The following is a 26602-nucleotide window of genomic DNA, read 5'->3' as shown; positions in this document are numbered from 1 at the left end:
TTAAGGGCACATCAAAGCCCCTGGCAGGACACTAAAGGTGTCACATGATGCCATGGCATGAAGGCTACGTCTACTTGAATGTATCTCGGTCATTTTTCCAATGAAAAGTCACAATAGTTGATGTTATTTTCTTCTCTAGAGTTGTATTTTGAGAAGGGAAAGTCTGCCTCCAGGTTATTCCAAATGATCCCATTTGTACTTCTGGACAATATGGTAGAGTGGTGGGGACGCTGGGGTGGGGATGGAGCTCTCGGTCTGGAGTCAAGGCAGACCAGTTCAAATCCAGCCTCAGACACTTACTAGCTATGTGAAATCACAACCCCTTTGAGCCTCAGTTTCCCCATCTATAAATAAGAGTATCCATCCCACAGGGTTGTTGTGAGGATTAAGTGACATAATAATTGTAAAATGCTTTGTAAGTCTTAGAAAGCTGTATAAATATGAGCTATTATTATTGTCACCATCATCATCCTCATTATTTATTATTATTATATACTGTGACTTGCTACCTCTTTAAAGAGTAGCCTATAATGCTCCATTCTTGTAAAGAAGTCTATTCTTAGTCAAACTCTGACACCATGTCATGTATTATTGGTCTGAGGAAAACTGGATTTAATTATTGGGTGGCCCCATTGCTTAAATAAGTAATCTGTGGGCTGATTATTATGGCATCCCAAACATCCATCTGCCAATTTTATTGAACTCAACATCTGAATGAAGTCATATGTAAACGACAGACTTGGCATCATCTGAGTCAGGAAACAGGATCAGAGACCTTGGAGAGCTCCAAATCCGATTCCCCCATTTTAGAGATGAGGAAACTGAGGCAGGTAGCAGCTATGTGACTTGTCCAGGGTCCTGCAGCTAGTAAACGTCTGAGGTGATTTTAAACTCGGGTTTTTTTTCCTAACTACAGTCCATTGAGCTTCCTATCTGCCCAAAGGCATGTAGAAAGGTGGGATTCTAGATGGCCTTTGCTTTTGATTGAAGAGTGTATAGATAGCACTATATAGTCAAAGGGCATATATATATATATATATATATATATATATATATATATATATATATATATATATACACACACACAGGAGGTTAAAGAGTAGAGAAAAGACCACTATATACCTGAATAGTCAGAGCAGCTCCTTTTGTACTAACAAAACCCTGGAAGTGAAATGATTACCAGCCAACTAATGAGTGCGTGGTGGGTGGGGCCCTTCTTTGGGTGTTCTGCCTAATCACCTCATTTGGATGTGTCTAAGGAGTCTCTGTGCTAGGGAGGGATACGTTGTGCTTTGTCAACACAATGACATATGAGCATACGGTGTCATAAGATTATGAATGAGGCATGCAGAGATACAGGATAAGAATTGGATGGACTGATACAAAGGAAACAAAGTAGAAAAATGAGCACATTCTATCCCTGCAGTAACAAAGCAGCAAACACACAAGGTATAGTTCAAATAAGTCTTGATTACAGCCCCTGTTTGAGTTACAAGAAAGAGGCTCTGTGGGTGAAGTAGGCTCTAACGGTGTCACGCACACACATTTACATAGCTTTCTCTATATACAAAAACATGCATGCACCAGGGGTCATTTTAATATGTATATATAGATGTCTATGTATGTTATCCTAAATATCTTAGTGACGTTTTAAGTCTTAATAGACGAGATAGCTATGTAGATACATACATACATAGATGAGAGAGAGAGAGAGAGAGAGAGAGAGAGAGAGAGAGAGAGAGAGAGAGAGAGAAGGAGAGAGAGGGAGAGAGGGAGAGAGGGAGGAAGGGGAAGAGATAGTAGGAGGAAGAGATAGTGGGATGGAGAAAGAGAAAGAGAGTAAGTGGGAGGGAGGAAGAAAGAAAGAAAAAGAGGGAGAGAGAGAAAGGGAGAGAGAGTGGGAAGGAGAGAGAAAGTGTGTGGGAGGGAGGGAGGGAGAGAGAGAGAGAGAGAGAGAGAGAGAGAGAGAGAGAGAGAGAGAGAGAGAGAGAGAGAGAGAATATGAAGATGAGAAATTAAGGATAGTTATACTATCGCCAAGTACAATAGAACAATGTCCTATCCCCGGAAACAAAAGGATTGGACCTTGCACCTTGCCGTTCTCAAATATATGTTTTTATAACATTTTATATATTCTTTGTCACTCTGTTAGAAGGAATGCTGGCAATGATAAGGCCATCTTTTGAAAGGTCTTGCTTGTATATTGGGAGGAGATAAACCAGAGGTGTGTTTGCCAGATTAAACTGACTCCTGAGAGTCAACTGTTAAATTTTCAGTTTGAGCATTTAACCTTAGAAATGGGCACATTTAAGGAAGTGATAATGAAGATGATACTTGAAAGTCTGTGTTCTGCTTATATTCCAACACCCCACCCCACCCAGGGTTGTTAAACATTTACCAGCACACCCCTGATATAAAACCAAATAAGGAGAATGGACATGCTTTCTCATTTTTCTCTGAAATGAACAAGTTTAAAGATGAAGTCATCCATGTCACTCTCTCTGGGCCTCCGTACTTTCCTCTTCCTTTTAAGCTTTCCACAACTTCTAGCCCCATGAAAGCAGACATAGAGTCTAAGGAACATAGAGCAAAGTAAGAAAAATAAATTGGATGGTGTCACTAGCAATAGGACAGTAAAGCTAGACTCTGCTCATCCACCTGGAGACCTGAAAGAAGAGGAAAAGAACATTGGTTATAGGAAATTATACTTGGATGAAGTTAGATTCTGAGCATGATGTCTCATAAATTGCGGAACCCAAGGAATAGGATCTAGTTTGTGAATTCGGTTGTCATGTCGTTTAAGAGAATAGATTTTTGTTGTTGGGTGTTTTCAGTCATGTCTGACTCTTTGTGACCCCATTTGGGTAAAGATATTGAAATGGCTTGTCGTTTCCTTTTCCAGTTCATCTTATAAATTAAAAAAACTGAGGCAGTTAAGTGACTTGCCCAGCTAGTAAACACCTAATTGTCCTAAATTAAGGATAGTTATACTCTAAGTACAAGAAAACAATGTTCTATCCAAGGAAACAAAAGAATTGAACCTTGCAATTCTCAGATGTGTTTTTATGACATTTCATGGTATTGTTTGTGTCCAGAGGAATGTTGGCAATGACACAGCCATCCATATTCTGAAAGACCCTGTCTGTATACTGGGACAAGCTAATCCAGGGGTGTGTCATAGTCAGCTCAAACTGACCTCTGAGAGCCAACTGCTTAATTTTCAGTTTGAGCATTTACACCTCAAAAGTTGGCACACTGAAGGCCATATTTGAACTCAGAAATGAGTCTTCCTGACTCCATGCCCAGCACTCCATCCACAGTGCCAACTAGCTGCCCTTACTCATGATATACCTGAAAAAATAAAGCATGGCTCTGAAGCAAAGATGATGCAATGTGTCCAGGTCTTAATCATCCTCCAATTGGTCATTGGATGAAGGCTCCCCAGAATTTCTTTTCGTAGATTCTATACTCAAACACTGGGAATTGCTGAAACTTCAGTATATACAAAGATTGGGAAAACAACTGCCTTTACAAGGATTTTTCCCTCACCTTCCTATTCTCATCCTTGTGGATGCAGAGGTGTGATGATGCCAGTCAGAAAGGTATTTATTTGAAGGATTTCCTGTAAAAGAGGAATATACTTGAAAAGGAAATGGGATATTATTTTAATAACACTAAACTATTTAGTCAATTCTGAATCAAAAATTTAAATACATACATATGTAGAGGAAAAGGTCCTTAACTCTGTTTGGTCCTCCCTTGGAAAAAGCCACATCTTTTGAGAATGGTCAAATTAAAATTTCACATTATTCACAATACAGGATATTTTCCCAATCAAATGAGACTGAATAGAAGCCAATAAGGAGTTGGGGGGGATCTCATTACCACCTTTGTTGGGATGTCACCCCAGGCTTCCAAGAAATCCACATCTACCTGGATATTTGAGTTGCTAGGTAACACTCACCATATGTATCCTTTGGCATTTTCTCCTTCTATAATAATTTGATGATCTGACATCATGAATTCTTTTACCAAGATCAAACTGAGATTATAGATGAGTCAAACTGGTAGTTCTAAAATATTCCAGCTGACAAGAGGAAATCCCAAGACTTAGAATTAAAGCAAGGTGCAGCAATTGTTTCCAGGCTAACATTAATGCTAGCGGCTCTTGGGTCAGCTATCTGGTACAATTCATAGAATGCTGGACTTGTAGTCAAAAAAGAAGTGAATTCAGCCACTGACTAATAATATGAACCTGGGCAAATCACTTAATCTATTTAACCAAGTTTCCCCACCTGTAAAAAGACAATAAATTATTATTATTAAGCACATATTAATAAGCTATTAAACACATGCATTGCAGGGTTATTGTAAGGACCAAATGAGATAATATTTGTAAAGTGATTTGGAGGCTATATAAATGCTAATTATTAATATTGGCAGGGGTGTATGTAATATCTTTGGTATGGAGGGCTTGTCATGCCCTTCTAGGGCAGCTCTCCAGCCACTGACCCTCACCTGACACCCAGCTCTCACTTGTGGCTCCCAGTAGCTGCTAGCATGTGGCAGCAGCCACACCCCGGGCAACAGCTTCGACAGGCCGGCTAAACCTTGTGAGGGTAGCCATCGGGTCATCGACCCCTGGTGAACTAGGGCTTTGCTCACCCAGCATGTGAAGACTGCTTCGCCGAAGAGACAGAAGAAACCAATAAGAAGGTTCAATGGCTGAGATGGCGACGCAGCAAGGCACTGTAGAGTGCTCAGGGCGTGATGGAGCACAAAGGACAACACAGCCATCCAATGCAGCTGAGGAAGTCTCCATGTATAACGACTTTTCATGCCACTGGACCCAGGCTTCCAATGCTGAGAGAGTGGGACTGTCTCTGTGCATCGACTTTTCCACTTAAATCTTCATGCACAAGTGTCTTTGTGCACAAAAACACACAAAGACAAGAGTCATCCTCGGTTACCGAGAGACTATTACTACTATTAATATTGGCATTGGTTTATATTTATAGCATAATACATGATGACTGTTGTCAACATGGGATCTAGGAACCCCAAACTTGTGACCTAGTGGGATCTGGTGAACCCCAGGTTTCAGTACTAGCTTATAGGTTGGAGACCCCAAAGTTTGTACTTGTTCCCTGTTCCCATGGGAATCCACCCTGAAGGGAATCCCAGACTAGCAGTTTCAGACTGAGTGGTGACTCAGGTAAAAAGACAATCTACTTGAGGTGGGGGCTAAGCCCAAGTGGAGTGACTCTTTAGCAAAGTAGGCAGAGCCCCAGTCTTGAAAGCTGAAGCTTCCTAGTTCGATCCTTAGAAGGAGGGTGTGATATACTGGGAGAGGCTTCTGGAGACTAGAAGTCACTGAGCTTGGGCTTTGTCAAAGCCACTCACAATAAAAAAAAAATTTCCCAATTCATTGTTTCCTTTCTAATCTTGTTTGGATTGCCTTCTGTTTGTTTGGTACAGAAACTTTTAAATTTAATATAATTAAAATTATCCATTTCATTCTTCACAATGTTTTCTATATTTTGTTTGATCACATATTCTTCCTTTATCCATAAGTCCGACAGGTAAACTTTTTTTCCATGTTCCCCTAATTTGAATGCGTGTCATGCTTTATTTCTAAATCAAGTATTCATTTTGACTTTATCTTAGTGTATGGTATGAGATGCTGGTCTATGTCTAGTTACTGCCATATTGTTTTCCAGTTTTCCCAGCAGTTTTTGTTAAATAGTGAGTTCTTCCCCCAATACCTTGGATCTTTGGGTTTGTTGGATACTATATTATGGCCACTAACTATTGTGTGTTGATTTCCTAACCTATTCCATTAATCCACTACTCTTTTTCTTAACCAGTACCAGATTATTTTAATTACCACTTTATAGTATAGTTTGAGATCTGGTACAGCTTGGACTCCTACCTATTTTTTTTCATTAATTACACTAATATCCTTGACCTTTTATCCTTCCAGATGAATTTTGTTATTATTTTAAATAGTTCTCAGAAGTAATTTTGGGATAGTTTGATAGGTAATTTTTTTTTCAGTTGGATTGTAAAGTAGGTAAATTAATTTAGGTAGCAATTAATATTTTTCCAGTTGCTTAGGTCTGATTTTGTGTGAAAAATGTTTTATAGTTGTGTTCATATAATTGCTGGGTATACTTTGATAAGCATGTTCCTAGGTATTTTATATTATCTATAGTTATTTTAAATGAAATTTCCTTTACTATCTCTTGCTGTTGAACTTTGTTAGTGTTAAATACAAATGCTGTTAATTTGTGGGTTAATTTTGTATCCCACAATTTCGCTAAAGTTAATTATTTCTATTAGTTTTTTGGTTGATCCTCTCCAGAAATCAATTCACTGCTCCATGAACAATGCATTAATGTCTCATTTTTTTTCCCTCGTCCCCTCCAACATTTATCATTTCCCTTTTCTGACATAGCCAATCTGACTAGTATGAGGTGGTAGTTCAGAATTATTTTAATTTGCATTTCTCTAATCAATAGGGATTTAAAGTATTTTTCATATGATTATAGAAAACTTTGATAACTTCATCCAAAACTGCCTGTTAATACTCTTTGACCATAAATTTGACCAGTTCTCAATATATTTGAGAAATAAGAGTTCTATCAGAATAATTTGCTATAAAAATTTGTTCACATTTATTTATTGTTCACACTGATTTCCCTCCATTCTATTCCTCCCTATTTATCCTACTCTCACTCCCTTCACCCTGAACATTCTTAAAATCATTTTGCATCCGACCACTGTCTTCCACAGTAACCTTCCATTCTACCAATCCAATCTTTCCTTTCTATATCCCCCCCTCCTTCTTCCCAATAGGGAAAGATAGATTTCTCCCCAAAACAGAAAGATAGAACACACAACTTAATGTGTATGTTATTCTCTTTCTGAGCCAGTTCTGATGAGAATAAGTTTGTTTTATTCTGTTTGTGTTTTGATCTTCCCAGTCACCATAGTAACTATCTATGGAAGGTTCTTTTTGTTGGTGTTTGCTCATTTTTCCAGCTTTCTTGACTCTTTTTTGACTTTTTAATTTAGTTTTTTAACTGTTAACATTGGGCTTTATTCCTGGGGTGTAGGTGACACTATTCCAAACTTCAAGTCTTCTGTGCTGCTCCTTTTGAAGTGGGGATCTATAAGTTTTCATTTCTTCTAAGGAAACATGAGTTAATGAATCTCCAGTCCTCAGTTCTTCTCTGTGAGCAATCACAAGCACTCTTTTCCATCCTGAAACTTTCATCAGGGTCTCTGCTTCCCCATGACCAAATGCTCTCTCTTGTGTATTAGTACCGCTCTTCACATTGGTCCTACAATTTCAGAACTGCAACCCAGGTGCATGTATAGGCAGTGCAATAGAATCCTGCACCTGATGCCAGCAAGGTAACCCCTGTAATCTCTTCCTGACCAGTTGCCTCACTCCCTTACCATTGGTAGACTGAGAACTCCAGAAGCTTCCGCTTTTGGTTTGGTTACCTCCAAGGGCTGCTTCTGGTTTCTAGAGGAGAGGCATGCCCTGGCACAGCCTGCACTCCACACTCATCCTAATGCAACAGATATTTCTGTCAATCTTCTCAGTTGTTTTGGGGATGTTCACCTTGTCCTTTTATGGATTCTGCTGTTACAGAATTCATTTTGAGGTGTTATTTTAAAGTTGATTGGAAGAGCTTATGGAAACCTCTGCCTTTTCTCCACCTCTTGGCTCCACCCAAATCAAATTCCAACAATGTAGAATTCTCATTTTTCCATTCTGCTCTTGAAGGTGACTCAAACATCTCTATTTTTCTATATGGAAGAAAATTTCTTCCTTAAAGTCTCATATTAAAATTATACATTTTAAAAATCTATGAAGTCTTATTTTCAACATTAAACTATGAGAACCAATTGGTTTGTCCTCATGTAGCAGACCAGAAAACATTAAAAGGTCCATTAAAATATAAGATATTTCTGGTTTCAATTTATTTTTCATCTTATAATAGATGAAACTTTTCTTTTCTCACAGATATTAAAAAAAGAACTGATGGCAATTCTGATTTTCTAAGATCTTTTTTCTTTTCAATAAAGCTATTTTTTTCAATAGAACTATTTATCAAATCTAAAATGCTTCTCACCATAGGTAAGAGGCCACCAACTGGATTTGGTGAAGGTAATGACACATTTGGATTTGCACCCTACATTGGCCTTTCCACATGCCAACAGGGACTTTCATTTTTCAGTTTTGGGATTGTTACCAAACATTTTGTCTAAATATTCAGAATGTGACATGTTTTAAAGTATGTCTTATTTGAGGATATGAAATATTGAATGCTAAAACATTTTTCCTAATGCCTGTAAGAACCTTCATTTTACAATTATCTATTTTCTTCTGCATTTGAGATATATTGTCTTAAGATGATTTGTATCTCAATGCTCACTGAATTTCAGATTCAAAATTACAAGCTTGGCATTTCTAATTATAAAATTAGAGATTCTGTCCAAGTACATATGCAGTTAACACTCGTAGGTGTACATTTTAAAAAACAAAAGTACAAATTTTCAAATATCAATTATCTTTTGGGAAATGTTAGCTCAAAGAGGTGAATACAAATAATTTTTCAGGAATGTGAAAGCTAATTCAGCGGGACAGCCAGAAGAACAAATCTTGGCAACTTCTAGTTCCTAGTTCCTAGCAATATCACCTTAAATACATTTGCCTTATAGAATAACAGTGAAAGTACTCCTTCTATTCTGAATCTCAGCAAAAAGTTTTGTTGCATACATCCCATTCTTAATTATTTATTTAACAATCTAAAATAAATTCAGAGAAAAATTCAACCTTAATACCTAATAAAATTTAAAAATTCATATTCAAATGATCATTTCAACTTTTGTGGAGTTATAAATTTAATCTTTATTTTCAGGGACATAAATCATAGGATTGAGAGAGAGAGAGATTTTTTTTTATTTCCCATTATCTTTTTTTTTCCCATCTGAGCCATATGAGAGAGAAAAGACTAACCTAAATAACTGCTTTAAATTGACTAAAATATAAGACAATTCTGAAATTTAACAACTTCTTACTGAAAATGCTTTTATTCTTTTTGGAGCAGGCTCCAACTCAATTAAAGGTCCTTTTGTCTTTTGTCTGAACAGTATCTGTCAAAAGCAAACCTTTCAATTGGTATTCACACACTCATATGGACAACCACAATATGTAGCAAGACTCCCAAATCAAAATCTAGGAACTCTTTAGAAATCATTCTAAGCCAATCAAAGATGCCCCCCTCCATTTTTCTTCTTTCATCTCCTATTTTAAATTAGCCCTTCAGGATTTTCCCCTCTTTTTTTTTCTCCTTTTTATAAAGTGCATTACAAATCTTTGAGATTTCGATTTTGGAATTCTCTTAGGGGCAAATTCAAGGTTTCTCTTTCCCTTTGCCTCAGTCTATTGTGAACTTCACCCAAAGAGGCTCAGTCTATACGATTGACAACCAGGGTGATACTCTGCCTATAAAGACCAAGCAAGGTGGGAATCATAGTTCTGACAGATGGTTCACAAAACCAGACACAGATAGGGAGAGGAAGTGAGATAGACCAAGACAATAAGGAACATCATCTGAGCCTTAAGCACTGGCTATTTGGTTTTCATGAAAGGCATCCTAGATGGCTGAATGCCTAATAAATATGCCTGGTTGGATCAGGGAGAGAGTTTAGGGAAGCCAGTTAGGGTTCTCTGAGCAACTTAAAGATCCCCTCATGCATACATTTAAAAATAATTTAGAGTCTCTTCCACAATTTTAGGTAAGAGGGATTATTCAACAAATTCTCTCTTATAAGAATCCACTTCTAGCAATCTGGCCATACAAAAACTGGGACTTCTCTCAGGAGCCAATTGGCATTAAATAGAACAAACCAAGCTCCACCCTGGGAACTGGACCATAACAAAAACAGAATAAAGTAGGATGGGATTAAAGGTTCTTATTGACGTGATTAAAAGAGGGGGGGGGAGGTTGGGATTACAAATTATTCTGAGAAGAGATTTTGGCTGCTAAGTCTGTGTTTTGGATAGGAACTTTGGTCAACAGGCCAAATCTCTCATAGGAAAAAAAAAAGATAATGTAGATCACAATTCTCTAAAACTTTATTATTATTACAAGCCATGGTATCTATCCAAGGAATAGCCATTTTTCTAAAAAAGATAGCTCCAAGAAAAGAATTGGCTCTTATTAATTATGAACATTTTTACTCACATATGTAGCATAAAATGAATAAGAGATGAAACATTTAGATTGAATTATAAACTACTTCTAAGTTTAAGAAAACAATTGAGAGAGAATTTATTAAATGTTTACTATGTTCTAGGCACTGTGTTAAATGTAAGGGAGATACATACAAGCAAATATGATAATCCCTATCTTTAGGGAGTTTACATTCTAAAGAGGAAGCTGGAAATGTAGGGGAAGGTAAGACAGGTGGAAGGATACTTTCACAGGGGCCAGACAGTTGGTGAAAAGATGGAAAAGTTCAGAGAGTGACTGAAATGGAGATGTAGACAAAGGATTCACCAATCAGGAGGATGTAGCCTTAGGTAGAAGTTTCTCCAAGGTGGGAAGATGGACAATAAAATGGTGAAGAAGTCTAGAGAGGAGGTGGGACCAGGAGTGTGTCATGGATGGAGCCCCCTCTGAAACAGTGGTCCAGACAAGGGATTCACTAACCAGTGGAATAAGGATTCAAGGAAAAGGTTTCGCCTGGGTGGGAAGGTCATATGCAAAGTAGAGAAGTCCATAAAGTAGGTTGAGCCAAGAGATATAAATGTACTGTCACAGTCATAAAAGCAATGATAGAATATATTGTGTAAGGTTTTGCAAGCAGATTGGAACAGCAGTAAACCAAAAGAGAGGGAGGTGGTTATGACTGAACATTTTCATCTGAAATGGTGTCATATTTCAAGATGAAGTCACTCATGTTAAAGGGAGTCACTTGTACAGTGTCTCTGTGTTTCTAATCTTTCTGTAAAAAGAGAAGATTATGGATGGGAGTCAATTGCATTGACCTAATTGTTTTCCCTTGTTATGCAAGAGAGCTGGAGTGATAAATCAGGAAATAACTTCTGTGTAATCATCAAATGCATAAAAAAGTTTTTAAAGAATGAATTGGTAAAAATATCAATATTTTTTCTATATTATTTTTTCTCAATTACATGTAAAATTTTTAACATTAATTTGTAAAATTTTGAGTTCCACATATTGTGGAATGATCAACTATGAAAAACTTAGCTACTCTCAGCAGTACAATGACCCAGGACAATTCTGAAGTATTTATGAAACGAATGCTATCCATTTCCAGAAAAAGAACTGTTGGAGTCAGAATGCAAATCAAAACACACAATTTTTTCACTTTATTTATTTGGGTTTTTATTTTAGGGTTTTGGATTTACATGAGTAATCGCTTACAAAAATGAACAATACAGAAATGTTTTGCACAATGATACAAATATAACCCAGCTCTGGGAAGGGGGAGGTAAAGGAAGAAGAGAGACAATTTGGATCACATATAACTTCAGAAAATTTATGTGGAAAATTTTTATTACATGTAGTTGGTAAAAAAAACTATCTTTATAAAAAATGAAATAAAATAAAATTTTGAGTTCAAAATTCTCTCCCTTAGGCAAGCCATTTGATATATATTATATAAGTATAGTCATTAAATATTTTTTCAAAACACAGACCAAAAACAAACAAAAAAATTCAAAATAAAAAACTTTAAAAGTATGTTTTGCTCTGTATTCAGTCTCTATTAGTTCTTTCTCTGGAGGTGAACAGCAATTTTCAGTCCTTTTAAATCATTTTGGATCATTGTTTTGGTCAAAATAGCTAAATCATTCACCATTGATCATCATACTATCTTACTATTACTGTGTATGATGTTTTCCTGGTTCTACTCTCTTCACTTTTCACTGGTTCATGTAAATCTTTCCTGGTGTTTCTGAAACCATCCTGCTCATCATTTCTTATACACAGTATCATTCCATCATAATCATATATCACAACTTGTTCAGCTATTCCCCAATTGATGGACATCCCCTCAGTTTCCAATTCCTGGCAACCACAAAAAGAGCTGCTGTAATTATTTTTGTACATAAAGATCCTCTTTCTTTTTTCTTTCATCCTTTTGGGATATAGACGTACTAGTGCTATTGCTGGGTCGGCACATTTTATAGCCCTTTGAACATAGTTTAAAACTGTCCTCCAGAATGGTTGGATCAGTTCACAATTTCACCAACAGAGAAATAGTGACCCAATGTTTCCACTTCCCCTCCAACATTTGTCATTTGCCTTTTCTGTCACATTAGTCAATCTGATTGGTGTGAGGTGTGAAAACAACTTCAGTTGTTTTCATCTGTATTTGTCTAACCAATAGTGGTTTAGAGTTCTTTTAATATGACTATAAATAGCTTTGACTGTTTCTTTAGAAAACTATTTTTCAAAAAAATTAGGGGATATGTTACAAAGGAAATGAAATCACAAATATTCTTTGTGATTAAAACTCAAGGAATCAAGAGAGTTTATATGATATCATGGGAATCCATCTTCCAAGAGCTGTTACAAATAATGTAGAAATAATTGAAATTGTGGCCTTATCCTAGCTCTGTCATTTCTAATAATGATAACAGTTTGCATTTATATAGAATGATTTATTTTCACTTAAATTTTATCAATAAGCTTGTGAAGTAGGGGTAATTGGAATACTATGTCACCCATTTCACAGATAGAGATATCAAGACCAAGACTCAATTAGTTTTAGTGATGTGTCCAGTCATGCATAAACAATAAGCAACAATATCAGAATTTGAACCCTGATACAAACAAGTAATGATACAATCTTAGATCTCTAGTTATCTGAATTTGGGTTTGGGTTTTTTTTTTTTTTGCTTATAAGTTCAGGTAATTGGGATAGGTGAACTTGAAAATCCCTCCTATGTTCCAAAATACTATGTGCTTAAGTGTTTCTAATTCCTAACACCATAAGGGATAAACTGAGTAACATTTAAACAAGTGCCTATTCAGAACATTTTTCTTCATGTTTCATGGCTATGGAATTAATATATGGCACTTGAGTGCACATGGCCTTCAATGAAATAAGATCAAAAGAAGGAACCAGGATGATTTTCCCATATCCTGGGGCAGTGATGGTGAACCTATGGCACAGGTACCAAAGATGACGAGCAGAGTACTTTCTATGGGTATACAGCATCCCTCCCCCCTCAACCCCCCAACTCAGAGTTTGTTACTAGAAAGGCAGAGGGACACTGGTGGGGCTGCTCCCCTCCCTCCACCACACCTGATGACATTTTTTCACATCCCTGCCCCTCTGCCCATCAGCCAATGGGAGGGCACAGGGGTAGTTCACAGGCAGCTGAGCTAGAGGGGAGAAGAATGCTCAGATCACTGACCTCCCCTTCTCTACACTCGCTGAGGATATTCCTCACTTCCCCCACCCCTCTGCAGAGCAGCCCAATGAGAGTTCTTCCTCCCTCCCTTGTTTGGGGTGGGGGTGTGGGGTGAAGCACATGGTAGGGGAGAGGCACAGCATGTAGCCTCTAAAGGGTTCACCACCATTGTTCTAAAGGGAACATCCTCAAGCCTCCTTCAGAATGAACAGAGCACTCCCCCCACACCAAAGTCTACTAATGGTAACAAGGAATACCAGTCAACTGGCTCCCTCCAGAAAGACTGAATAAGGTTCTTGCTAAACACACTCTACAAGTATTCCTGAAACCTGGGTTACATAATAATTCCTCATATCAGAGTTCCATGCTCCAGGCTTAGGAAAAAGTCAGCACTATAAAAAGATAGCATATTAATGGTTCTCCATATATTTTATTGCTTTGCATGTATGATTGTCTCATCTGCCACCTACTCTTCAGAGGAGGCAAATTAGCTGGGCAAAAATAAACCCTTCTACAAAACTAAAGAGAGAATATCATGAAGTTCCCTTCAAAAATGAGGTCGAGGGGCAAGTAGGTGACTCATTGGATTGAGTGCCAAGTCTAAAGATGGGAGGTCTTCAGTTCAGATCTGACCCTCAGACACTTCCTAGCTATATGACCCTGGGCAAGTCACTGAACCCACATTGCCTAGCCCTTACTGCTCTTCTGCCTTGAAATCAGTGCATGATATTATTGATTCTAAGGCAGAAGGTAAGTGTTTAAAAACAACTGAAACTAGACTATATATAAGGGCATGCTAGAGCAAGCTCAAAGTGGCACAAAAGAACTAATTGTTAAATTACTATTATGGGCACTTTTACTTTAGAAAGCAATGGATGCTACAAATCAAGGCTTGACTGTCTTCTTGTCTAGACTTAAAGTGATAGGAAAATTTTATACTATAAACTAAACTTAAAAATGTGTCATGGGTACCATTTTGTTATTTTGGGTTTCTTTTTTTCTGAAAGCCAGCTGTTAAACATTCACCTATACACTACTGACTAAATTAGGATAACAACTTTACTTTTCCAATTTTAATTATTATATATTATTTTATTGTTATTATATAATAATTAACCTGTCATTGATTCTTCCACAGGTTTAAGAGTACAGAGTCTGCCTATAACAACCACCTTTCCTGTTTCTCTTCCGGAAAAACTGACCACATTACCTCCTACCTGGACCAATCCACCACAAAATACTGTTGATGTTAGCACCTCCTCCAGCAATAACACACAGAATAACTCGTCATTAACAGTGACATTGTCAGCTGAGACAACTCCACTTCCTAGAAACATATCAGTAACATCAAGAGACCCAGAAAGCACCAGCAAAGTCTCCAGACAAGAATCAGTAGTTACCACTATTGGTCAGGAAGGGAAAGGAACAGAGCAGAACCAATCCTTGCCCACAATATTACCAACGAGCAGCCAAGACCAGTTCACAACCACAGTTGCAGAACTCAATTCTACAATTCCAGAAGTCAATAATGGTACTGAAACTCTAAGTACAATTTCCCCTTCTCCATCAGACATAGCATTAGTCACCTCCCCTCAGGCATCAGTCTCACCTTCTTCATCACCATCTTGGTTGCCACCAAAAGTGTCTCCAACAAGTATAGTTACAGATCCCATTACAGCTGAAAATACAACCCACCAGGAGGAGGGTGAAAGATCCTTGGGAACTCCCACAGCTACAACCCTTGGAGCTGAACACACTCCTAATGAGCCAACAACACACCCGAGGTCATCTGGGCCCATGACAGAAGAGACAACTTCCCAAGTAACTGTGCCAAACTATGAGGTGGAGGGCACTGACAGTGGTACAGTGTCTCCTCGGATAATCATGGAAGAAGTTGAACATGCATTAAGTTCAGGTGAGTTGAATGGTTCTAGAACAATAAAACCAAACAATGCTAGAGGTACAAATTAGGTTTAAAGATAACAGGCCAGTGGAAACAAATCATTTGCCTTTTAAAAACCAGTTTGGAGTCTTAGGCAAGGGTGGATGACACCTGGATATAAACATTTTACTTTTAGACATAGAAAAACAAAATTCAGTTCCTACAAACATCCCATAAAACCTTATAAGATCATATCCATTGATGGCCTCATTATGGTTTATAATTTATTTCTGGCAATGTGGCCCCAGCAATTTCCCATCGCTTTAAAAATTTGTATATGATTTTGCATTGGGTTAAAACATTTTTTTAGCACATGTACTATTTTTAAGTTCAGAAAAATCCTGAAAGATTTAAAAGTAATGAATAAAATTTTTTTGAGTCAATGAGAAAATCTGAAGTGTTTACTACAAATAATTGGGTTTGTTTTCTATGGTACTAGTGCTGATGCTGTTGATGATAATGGTAATTATGAGGAAAATTATTATATATAATATGATGGTATGATATAACATAATATATACTACAATACCATATGGCATATAATATTTATATTCATTCTTTTCTGCCTTTTGTAATTTAAGTACCTTTACTTTCTCTCTTCTCCCTCTCATCTTTTTTTTCAAACCCTTACCTTCCATCTTGGAAGCAATACTGTGTATTGAGCTAGGCAATGAGGGTTAAGTGACTTGCCCAGCATCACACAGCTGGGAAGTGTCTGAGGCCAGATTTGAACCTAGGGGCTCCTGTCTCTAGGCCTGGTTCTCAATCCACTGAGCCACCCAGCTACCCCCTTCTCTCTCTCTTTGTAATCCCCTAAAAATGGTTTCTAATCTTATCATTCCACTGAGATTGCTTTCTCTAAAATTGCCAAAGTTAAATTAAATTGTGGTTGAGACTGAAATATATTATTATAGGTGGTCTCCAGGGATTTAATTTCTAAATCCCAAAATGAATTCCTAAAGTAAATGGAATTTGTGGTAGTTTATTTACAATAGAGGGAAGATATTAAGGAAGAGAGGAAGAAAAGGAAGGGGAGAGAGAGACACAGACAGAGAGAGAGAGAGAGAGAGAGAGAGAGAGAGAGAGAGAGAGAGAGAGAGAGAGAGAGACAGAGAGAGAGAGAGAGAGAGAGAAATAGAGAGACAGAGAGAGAGAGAGAGAGAGAGAGAGAAATAGAGAGACAGAGAGAGAGAGACAGAGAGAGAGAGAGACAGAGACAGAGAGAGACAGAGAGAGACAGAGAGAGAGAGAGAGAGAGAGAAAGAGAGAGATCTGGCTTCTTCCTGATACCATTTAGAATTTCTAAGTCCCAGCCAGGGGAAGAGAGTCTCAAGAAGATAGACCTTTCCTGGAGGCTTCACACCTCCAGAAAGGGGTCACTAAATCAGCCTTTCACTTACCAAAGGTGACTGTCTAAATGAAAGAAGTCTGAGTATGTCTTCTGGTTGCTCCTCTGAGTCAGAGAGCTCCATCGATCTCCTCAAATTGAATCAAATCTCTTCTTCTGGCCTTTGATCCTCTTTTTAAAGATCTTTTTCTCTCATGTCACCTCCCCTAAATTTCACGTCTACCAATCAAAGCAGATGCTTTTCTCCAGGACTGCCCACTCTTTAGTTCTCACCTTCTTTGGTTAGATTATATCTTTTTCGGTTACTTAACACATTTTTGGTAAGTTCACCTTTTGTAGTTTCTTAACACCTTTTTTGTGGTTAAAATGGATAGATGTACTTAAATACTGAGTTATCACTTTTTTGTAGGTTAAAATCTAAAAATAGATTGTAGATTACAATTCAATCTACCCAATAAAGGAAGAGCTAAGTACCTTCATTGTTACAATCAAGGGATTACATTTTAATAATCACAATAAAGGAAGAGCTAAGTATCTTCATTGCTACAATTAGGAGATAGCTAAATCTAATCTTCATACCAATGATCTCTTAGTTGTAAAACCCAATAATAACCTTTTCTCAATTCTCATTGACTTCTCTGTAGCCCTTGACACTATTTATTTCTCTCTCCTCCTTGATATTCTCTTCTCTGTAAGTCTCATCCTACTCTCTCTTTTGCTAGATTCCCATCTAGTTCATATCCTTTAACTATCAATATCCCTCGGGATTATGTCCTGGGTCCTCTTCTCTTCTCCCATGATACTACTTCACTTGGTCGTTTCATCAGATCCATTAGATTTAAGATCTTTATTTATGCTGATGATTTTCAAACCCACCTCTTCTGCTCCAGTCTCTCTGCTGCCATCCAGTCTTGTATCTTTAAATGCCTTTCAGGCAATTTCAATCTGGATGTCCAGTAGCTATCTTAAACTCAACTTGTCCAAAATGGAACTCATCATCTTTCCTCCTAAAACTTATCCTACCTCTTACCTTCCCTATTATTTTAAAGGAAAAAAAAATCATCCTCCTAATCTCTCAGGCTCCAAACCCTGGAATCATCCTAGATTCCTCACTTTCTCCCATATCCAATCTGTTGCCAAAGTCTGTCCATTTCACCTTTGCAATATTTCTTGAATATATTTTCTTTTCTGATGCTGTCATCACTCTGGTGCAGGCTCTCATTGTAATAACCTGCTGGTGGGACTGCTTGACTTATGCCTCTCCCATCTCCCTTCATTCAGCCACTAAAGTGATTTTTCCAAAAGCACAGATCTGGCTATGTCCCCCACTGTTCAAAAAACTTCAATAGCTCCCTACTGCTTCCAGGATTAAATACAAAATGCTCTGTTTGGCATTCAAAGTCCTCCATAACATAGTGTCTTAGCACCTTCCATTCTTTTTACACCTTACTCTCCATCATATACTCTTCAGACCAGCCTCTTGGCTATTCCACAAACAAGAAAGTTCATTTCTTGACTCCAGGCATTTTCTCCCTTGCCTAGAATGCTCTCCCTTCTCATCTCTACCTCCTGGCTTCCTTCAAGTACCAACTAAAATTCCATCTTTTATAGGAAGTCTTTCATAATTTCATTCCATTCTAATACTTTCCCTTTGTTAATTATTTCCTATTCATCTTGACTATCACTTGTTTGTGTATATTTGTTTGTTGTCTTCCTCATTAGTCTGTGAGCTCCTTGAGAGTAGGGACTGCCTTTTGCCTCTTTTTGTATGTGAATGCTTGGCACAGTGTCTGGCCCATGATAGATGCCTAATAAGTGTCAATGAATTGATAACGCCTTTCTGTCTTAAATATCTGTCCTTGATAATCATTTTAAGTTGATTATTTCTCTTAGATACAAACTTCTCTGCAATGTCTCACATCTCCAAGGGATGACTACAAGTCTGAAATCCCCTTCTGGATAGAGAACATAAAAAATCAGCCCTATTGCCTTCCTCATCATGCACCAAAGTTTGGGATTTATTCTTCCCTAATATTCCATTCTCAAGTCCTGGTGTGATTTAATATCTGAGACATCTGCAAAGCTGATTAATAAATGCAACAGGATTGAAATAATTCATTTCATAGCCAATGGGCTCAATTTAACCAATTAACCGTTAAGATTCTTGAATCTTTGAACTGTGTTCATTATTACAACTCTTCATCTCCTGTTTGGCAGCTTTGGGGCAGGTAACTCTGGGACACCGTTCTTTGCTCCCTACCATGTTATGCGATGAAAATAATAACTTGGCATTGTGCTTGACAACTACAGGGTCAGTATCCTGCCTGGGGCTCTCAGAATATTCTCTCATCCATTCGTATTTTATGTCTTTGAATGTGGAAAATGCCAACCAAGAAGGTCACTCTTGCTAATACTGGTGTACCCTAGAATAGTGGTTCTTAATCTGGGATCCGGGGACTCCCAAGGGGTCATGAAAAAATTTCAAGGATCCATTATCTTGGCTGGGGAAAATTATACAATTATTACACTATAGTTGGTTACCTTTAAAGTCATGTGTATTTTATTTTGTGTGTTTGAAAGTATCATTTTAAGAATGAATCTGTAAGCTTTGTCAGACTGCCAAAGGGTCCATAACACAGAAAAGGTTAAGACCCCTTGACCTAGTGGAATACTAACCTTCACTTCACTGTTTGAAAGATATTCATCAAAGATAACTTCCAGCTTATAATTTTCTTCATCAACCTGGTTTTACAAAGACATTCTACCATTTATGGAAAAAATAGTTTTTTGGAGTAGAAGAGCAGATGGTGAAGGGAGGTTCATCCCTGATCCAGTGAGCCAGGGGCAGTGAGTGACCTTGCCCTTCATGCATCACAGAATAGCTCATCTCCAGGGAAAAGCAGGGAGTCTCCCTTTGTCTGCCCATGAAGTCTAGGGAGCACAGATTCATGAGAAGCCCAAGGAGATGGGAGTAGCTACAAAGCAGGGAATGGAGGTGGGGGAATCAGCATTTATACAGCACCTATTGTAGGTCAGGCATTGTACAAAATACTTTTACAAACATTATCTCATGTAATCCTCATAATAACCCTTCGAGATAGTTGTCCTACAGCCTGTAAGGGAGGCAAGGTTCAGACTGGGGTTTTCTGACTTTTCTGAGGATATCCATGCCTTTTGGATCCTAGGAGGGTTCTTTCCTTAGTGAGGCATTTTGTTTATTTGTCTTTTGTCCTTCTCGTAGGATTCTCATATTTTCCCAATGCTGGGGTTTGGGTAGGGAGTTGAAAATGTAAAAAAATCAAGAGAGAAGCAGAAGCATCCTACTTGACAAAAAGGACAGCCCCCTAAGATACATTCCCCCTTATTTCAAAGAGGGAGAGGAAGGAAGCTATTCAGCACATTTCTACAAAATCTGGTTTTCCCAAAAGAGTTTGTCTAGAATGAGATGGTAAATATGAGTAGCTGCAAGAGGAAATGTGTGTGAGAATGATCTTCAAAGGAGCAAAGCTGGATTCCCAAGACCCCTAAGTACTACCTGTGCCATCTCCAATCACTAATGCTAGTGCCTTCCCTCTAATATTTTCTCTAACGTATTCTGCCTATGTAGTGTTGTACATAAAATTTTTTTGTAAGTTGCCTCCTCCATTAGAATGTAAATCACTCAAGGTCAGGGAATAGTTTTTGTTATTGTCGTTGCTGTTGTTAGTTTTCATTCTTTGCACCCTGGTGCTTAACAGAGGGCCTGACATATTATGGACACTTATTAAATGCTTTCACTTGACATGTTATGAAAGAGAAGGATGGCCTTACATGGAAACGGGCAGGAGTGGCACTTGAGAGACCTCAAAAATGTTTTCCCAGACCTAGAATAGCTGGGAGCCATGGTTTCCAAGGAATGCCTCTCTCCGATCCTCTGGGACCTTTAATTTGCCTTGAAGCCATTGAATTTGAATCCCAAAATATTGGGAGTGGGTGGAGAGTGGCAGGAATCAAAATGTGAATTGGGGGGCAGGACAAATTGAAAAACTGAGGGCTCTTCTCTTTGCTTAGCTACCTATCCTAAGGCATAAAGGGGACCAGGGATCCCTGTTCTGTATGGGCTAGTACCCCCCCCCCCATCCCGAGGAAGGTCAAATTTCAACCACCTGTCTGAAAAAGAAAAAACTAGTCAAAAGAAGTAGGTCCCAGACCCTGCTCTAACAACAATTCTAGTTTTCTTTTTGTTGTTATTGTCTTTCATTCACGTCCAACTCTTCATGACCCCATTTAAAGTTTTCTTAGCAAATATGCTCGACTGGTTTGCCATTTCCTTCCCCCGGCTTATTTTACAGATGAGAAAACTGAGGCAAACAGAGTTAAGTAACTTGCCCAGGATCACACACCAGGAAAGGTCCGAGGCTGGATCTGAGCTCATGAAAATGAGTCTTCCTGATTCCAAGCCAAGTGCCCTATTCACTGTGCCACCTAGATGCCCTAGCTACTGTTTCTGTTTACTCTTCAGTAAAATGAAGAGGTTGAAAGAGGTAGTCTCTAAGATCTTCTAAGTTTCAGTCTACAAATCATGGAGATTGACTCTTTTTTCCTTCTGTATCAGTTTCAACAGCAATGAGTCTTTTTTAAAAAATCCTTACCTGTCTTAGAATCAAATACTAAATATGAGTTCCAAGGCATAAGACTAATAAGGGCTAGGCAATTGGGATCAAGTGACTTGCCTACTATGTGCCAAACACTGTTCTAAATGCTGGTGATACAAAGAATGAAAAAAATCCCTACTTTTTTTTAGATTCTAATGGGAGTGGAGAAAACAATAAGGACAAAGTACATATGTAGAGAATCAGTATCTGAAAGCAAATAAATACAAAGAGAGGGCATGAGTTGTTGTGAGGACCAGGAAGAACATGCACAGCAAAAGTGATCTTTCAGCACTGTCTTGGGGAAGAAAAGGATTCTGTGAGGAGAAGTGAAGGAGGAAAAGAAGGAGGGCATTTCCAGGATGGGGAACATCAGGTACTGAGACAAGAGATTGGGTATCACATGTGAGGAACAGAGAAAGCCAGTTTGCTTTTTTTCTCCCAAGTGTGGGAGAGACAGTGATGTCCAATGAGATGAGATTGGGTCTGGAGTAAGAAGGGCTTTGTAAAAGACAACTAGGAAAGCATCTAGGTGGATCAGTAGATAGTCACATAGAGAGAGACAGGAGATCCTGGATTCAGATCTGATCTCAAACATTTCCTAACCATGTGACCTTGGGTAGGTCACATAACCCCAATTGTCTAGCTCTTACCTCTCTTCTGTCTTGGAACCAATACATGTTATTGATTCTAAGATGGAAGGTAAAAGGTTTTGTTTGTTTTTTTTTTTAAGAGACACCATAGAATTTCTATTCTAAAATAGGTAAGGATAACTTTTTGAGTGTCATAGACTCCTTTGGTAGTCAGGTGAAACTTTCTCAGAGAGTGTTTTTAAACACATAAAATACATAAGACAATTTTTTTGCAATACAGGCATCAAAATGTTTTTTTTTGTTTGTATTTTAAAACAAGTTCCTAGACCAACAGAGCTTAAAATACTTGTATTGAGAATGGGATAGTCAATATTTAAATTAGTATTGGTATTGGGTAAATCTAAATCTTCTATATTGAACAATATGAATATAATTGATCGGACTGCATTGAAGTTGAGTACTGAAAGCTTTGATTGAAGGCCTTAGGCAGTTTGATCCAACCTAAACTTATTCTATTAAAGTAGTATAGGAATATAGATATGAGATAAGAAAAAAGGATTTATAACTATTAATCCTAACTCTAATATTTCTAAATAAACCAACCCCCACCAACTGCTCCTCACCAAGGTGAACCTGCACTGTACTATATTCTAAATGACTAAAAGTTGAAAATTCCCATAACTATCTTATCCTAAGCTAATTTATAAAATCTTAAATTGATATGAATTCTTTATCTTCAAACATCTCCTTAAAATAATATATTAAGTCAAACTTTCAAAAACAACTGTGAGTTTCTCTTCACAGAGACTGATGCAGCTCCTTTCTCTCTGTACTTCACTGGTCCAAACCTCTGTGACAGTTCACACAAAAAACTGCTCTTTTGCGCCCCCTGTGGCTCAGAAGGGAAAAGCTGTCAGTAACACTTTTTCCTCAGTTCCTTATATATCTCAAAACTCAAATAAAACTCTCCAAAAATAACAAACAAATCTTCCTTGCTGTCAGAGAAATCAACCAGCCACCTACTCTTGGAGAGGATGTCCAAGACCAAGACCCAGGTACCAATCCTCTCCAAAACCAGTCCAAGTCCTCTAGCCAGAAATCCCCAACTCCCAACTGTCTCTCCTCCCTAAAGTGACCTTTCCAAATTCTATGGTCTTCTCCCTTAAAGGAAAGTAATAAAATGAACAAAACTCTTTCTCTTGATCTTAAAACTTACTCTAAATAAAACTAAATAAAATCCTTTATCCACAGAAGTGACATTGATATATTAACATATCTAAAGATATTAATATATTTTGTTAACATAATAATTTGACTATATTAACAAAATATGCTTTGGCAGTGGTGTGGAGGAGGGACTAAAGGAAAGGAACCCAATTATTAGGCACTTTTTACAATCAAAGCCAGAGGTTATGAGAGCCTGAACTACACTTTATGAGTAGAGCAAAAGGGTTAGATATGAGTGATGTTATCAGCTAGAAACAGCAAGATTTGGCAATATAATTGGATATGTAAAGTGAGGGAGTATAAGTTAGGAAAAATACCATGATTACACACACTTGGGACACCCAAAGTATGGTGAGTCTTGTGGGTTTGGAAGAGGAGTGCGTTTGAGGGAAAAGATAATAAGTTCTGTTTAAGACACCTTGGCATCTCAGTCAACATGCTTTCATTGCTTATCATCTGCTAGGCACTGTGTCAGGCCATACCAATAGAAAGGTCCAATGGACAATTGGTGATGGTGGAACAGTAGCTCAGGGAAGACACTAAAGTTAAATACATAGCTATGAGAATCATCTGCTTGGAGACAGATAATGAAACCAATGGGAGCTGACAAAGTCATCAAGAGAACATGTGTAGAAAAAGGAGTAGGGGTTCTATGATGACTTCACCATTATCACTCACCATCTCCCAAGTAGAAATGGCAAGATTTGGCAATTTATTGGATATGTGGGGTGAGAGAGAGGAAGAAGTTAGGGATAACACCATCGTTACAAACTTGGGAGACTCAAATGGTGGCATCTTCAAGGTTTGAAGAGAAATGATCAACAGGGACTTCAAAACACCCCTATGCCAATACAAACATGTAGAATACTTTGTGTGCTTCTTGGTGCTTGATGAGAAAATAATCAAAAGAACCAGCCCCTCAAGTTTCTCTGGTTATACCCCCCTGGATTTCAGAATATAGCCAGTCACTCCCCAAAGCAGAAGGAACCCAGGGTTCACTTTTCACATGTAGCAATCTCCTTGATAAACATATTAAGTTCACCTCAAAGACTGAGATGATGAAGGATTTATTTTTTCCTTTGCCTTGGCGGCTGGCCATGCTATATTTATGCCCTTCAGTCTCAAGATCATGTGGTTGACAGTTGGGGAGTCCTTTGAGGGAAGGAAGCAGATGTGCTCTTTTGGTAACAGAAGTCTGCTGGTTTTTTCCCTATTCATTGACAAATCAAGGTGTATTTCTATTATTTCTCTCTGAGCTCCCTCCTCATTTTCCCATTATCTGCTCCAACCTTCTCCACCCTTTCCCAAAAGCCAAGTACCAATTTCTGCATCTAGGGATCTAACTACTGCCTTCCTGCATCTTGGCCAGCTGGCACACTTTTATATACTCTGGACATTTTCTACCTCTACCCCACAATATCCTTTCAGCTCATAATTTTATTACGTCAGCCTCTAAGCCTTTCAATTTCAGATACAACCGGATCTTTTCTCAAAGAAGCTTCTCCACTTATTTGCAGTCTCTTGTGGGATTAATCCTAAGGAGATAATCTGTGTTCTTTACCTGTATCTCTCTTCAGTCTTTCAATTTAGCCATAGCAGGAGAAGGATATTCAATAAGAATATGCATGGAGGATATCCCCAGTCAATTCAACTGAGTCAAGCTGCCCTGCTTCTGAGTTGACCAAGGGGATCTACCATCAGAATCCTAATACCACATCTGAGATCACATCCAGGTTCAGCTGTAGTTTTCTGGATGAAAGCTTCAGTATATGAATACTGGTGATGAGAAAAACAGATTGATGATAACAAAGAGTTGAAGTTGAGGCATTAGGGTCTAGTAGGCTAAGCACTCAATGAGGAAATGGACTTCCTTCATGGGTGCCATTTACCTGACAATAAGCCCTCTTTTGAACATACCATCAGTAACAAGAACTGAAGAAACCATGATTCACAACTAGTGTATTGAAATTTGCCCAGGACGGGATGAAATTTACTTCTCCGTGAAGAAACCTAACATTTTTTAAGCTCCTTCTTCATGCCAGGCTCTATATTAAATGCTTGACATATCTCATTTGATCCTCACAACAGCCTTGGGAAATGGATGCTACTATTATTCCATTTTTTACAGATAAGGAAATTGAGGTTGATTGAAGTCGTGACTTTCAGAGAGCCACACACCTAGTGTCTAAAGCAGAACTTGAATTCAGGTCTTCCTGACTCCAAGTCCATCATTCTATCCACAATGCAGACTATCCTATTTAGAGGAAAATAGCACTCTCTTTGAATGAAGTATCAACAAGGTATGGAGAATACTACAAGCCCTTGAAGAAGAACGGGACCTTGGACCTTCCATATCCCTACAGATTTCCTATAAGTCTGGAATTTCCTTTGGATTCCTGTCTCCACCTTTTCTTCAGTCCAGAGTATGGTAGATCTTTATAGAGGTTTAATTCATAGCCGAGCATTCAAAGATCTTAGGAGAATTCTCCATTCTGTGTTGGCATCTTTCAGAATGAAAGAGAAACCCTAAGGCTAGTCAAAGATGGCACTTTTAGCAGGAAGAGTCAGACTTCATTTAGCAGAAAGGGAAATGTGTGGGGGCCCAAGCAGCTGCAAGAAGGAAATGGGGAAAGGAAACGGTTTGCTATTACTAGAGAACCAGTGCCAGGCTCAGTGTAGGTGGTGCAGGAGTCTTGAGAGGAGTGTTGGGGGACAGGCTAGAGGGGGTATTAAGCTCCACCTCAGAGGTGAATGGTGAGACCCTAGCAAGAAGATCATGGGACAATGGTTCTAGAGCTGGAAATGATGGCAGAGACCATCCAGGATAATTTCATTTTATAGATGAGGAAACTGAGACCCAGTTCAATAAAGCAATTGACCCCCAATCAAACAGGTGCGAATCCTTGGATTGAGAATGCAACTAACACAAACTAGAAAAGCAACAAAGACAAAATACATATACATGCATGCATACACACATATAAACACAAGCATACATCCATACATAAATATACACACACAATGCAGCATTAAAATAGAAAACTTGAAAGTCAATGAAGAAATTTACAAAATGGAGAGTGAAAAATACTGAAATAATAAATAATGGGGGGGTTAATAAACTAACAAGTGGGCAGCTGGGTAGCTCAGTGGATTGAGAGTCAGGTCTAGAGATGCGAGATTCTGGGTTCAAATTTGACCTCAGATGTTTCTTAGCTGTGTGATCCTGAGCAAGTCACTTAGCCCTCATTGCCTAATCTTTACCACTCTTCTGCCTTGGAGCCAATACACAGTATTGATTCCAAAACAAAAGGTATGCGTTTAAAAAGTAAATAAATAAACTAACAAAATGGATTAATAACCAACTAGTCTGACTTTTAAGGAAATGAAATCCAA

General features: G+C 38.2%; 1 protein-coding gene across 1 annotated transcript in view; it reads left to right on the top strand.

Moving 5' to 3' along the window:
• Window positions 1–26602, top strand: part of PARM1 (prostate androgen-regulated mucin-like protein 1) — a 136893-nt gene that overhangs the window by 73120 nt on the left and 37171 nt on the right. The window contains exon 2 of the mRNA XM_007495679.3: window positions 14607–15383. Within this exon, the coding sequence (XP_007495741.1) occupies window positions 14607–15383 (777 nt within the window). The remainder of the gene's footprint in view (window positions 1–14606; window positions 15384–26602) is intronic.

Source organism: Monodelphis domestica, chromosome 6 (assembly GCF_027887165.1).
Source record: "Monodelphis domestica isolate mMonDom1 chromosome 6, mMonDom1.pri, whole genome shotgun sequence".
In the NCBI taxonomy this organism is placed as follows: domain Eukaryota; kingdom Metazoa; phylum Chordata; class Mammalia; order Didelphimorphia; family Didelphidae; genus Monodelphis; species Monodelphis domestica.
Note: the sequence above shows the minus strand (reverse complement) of the source record. Positions and strands in the feature narration are given on the sequence as shown.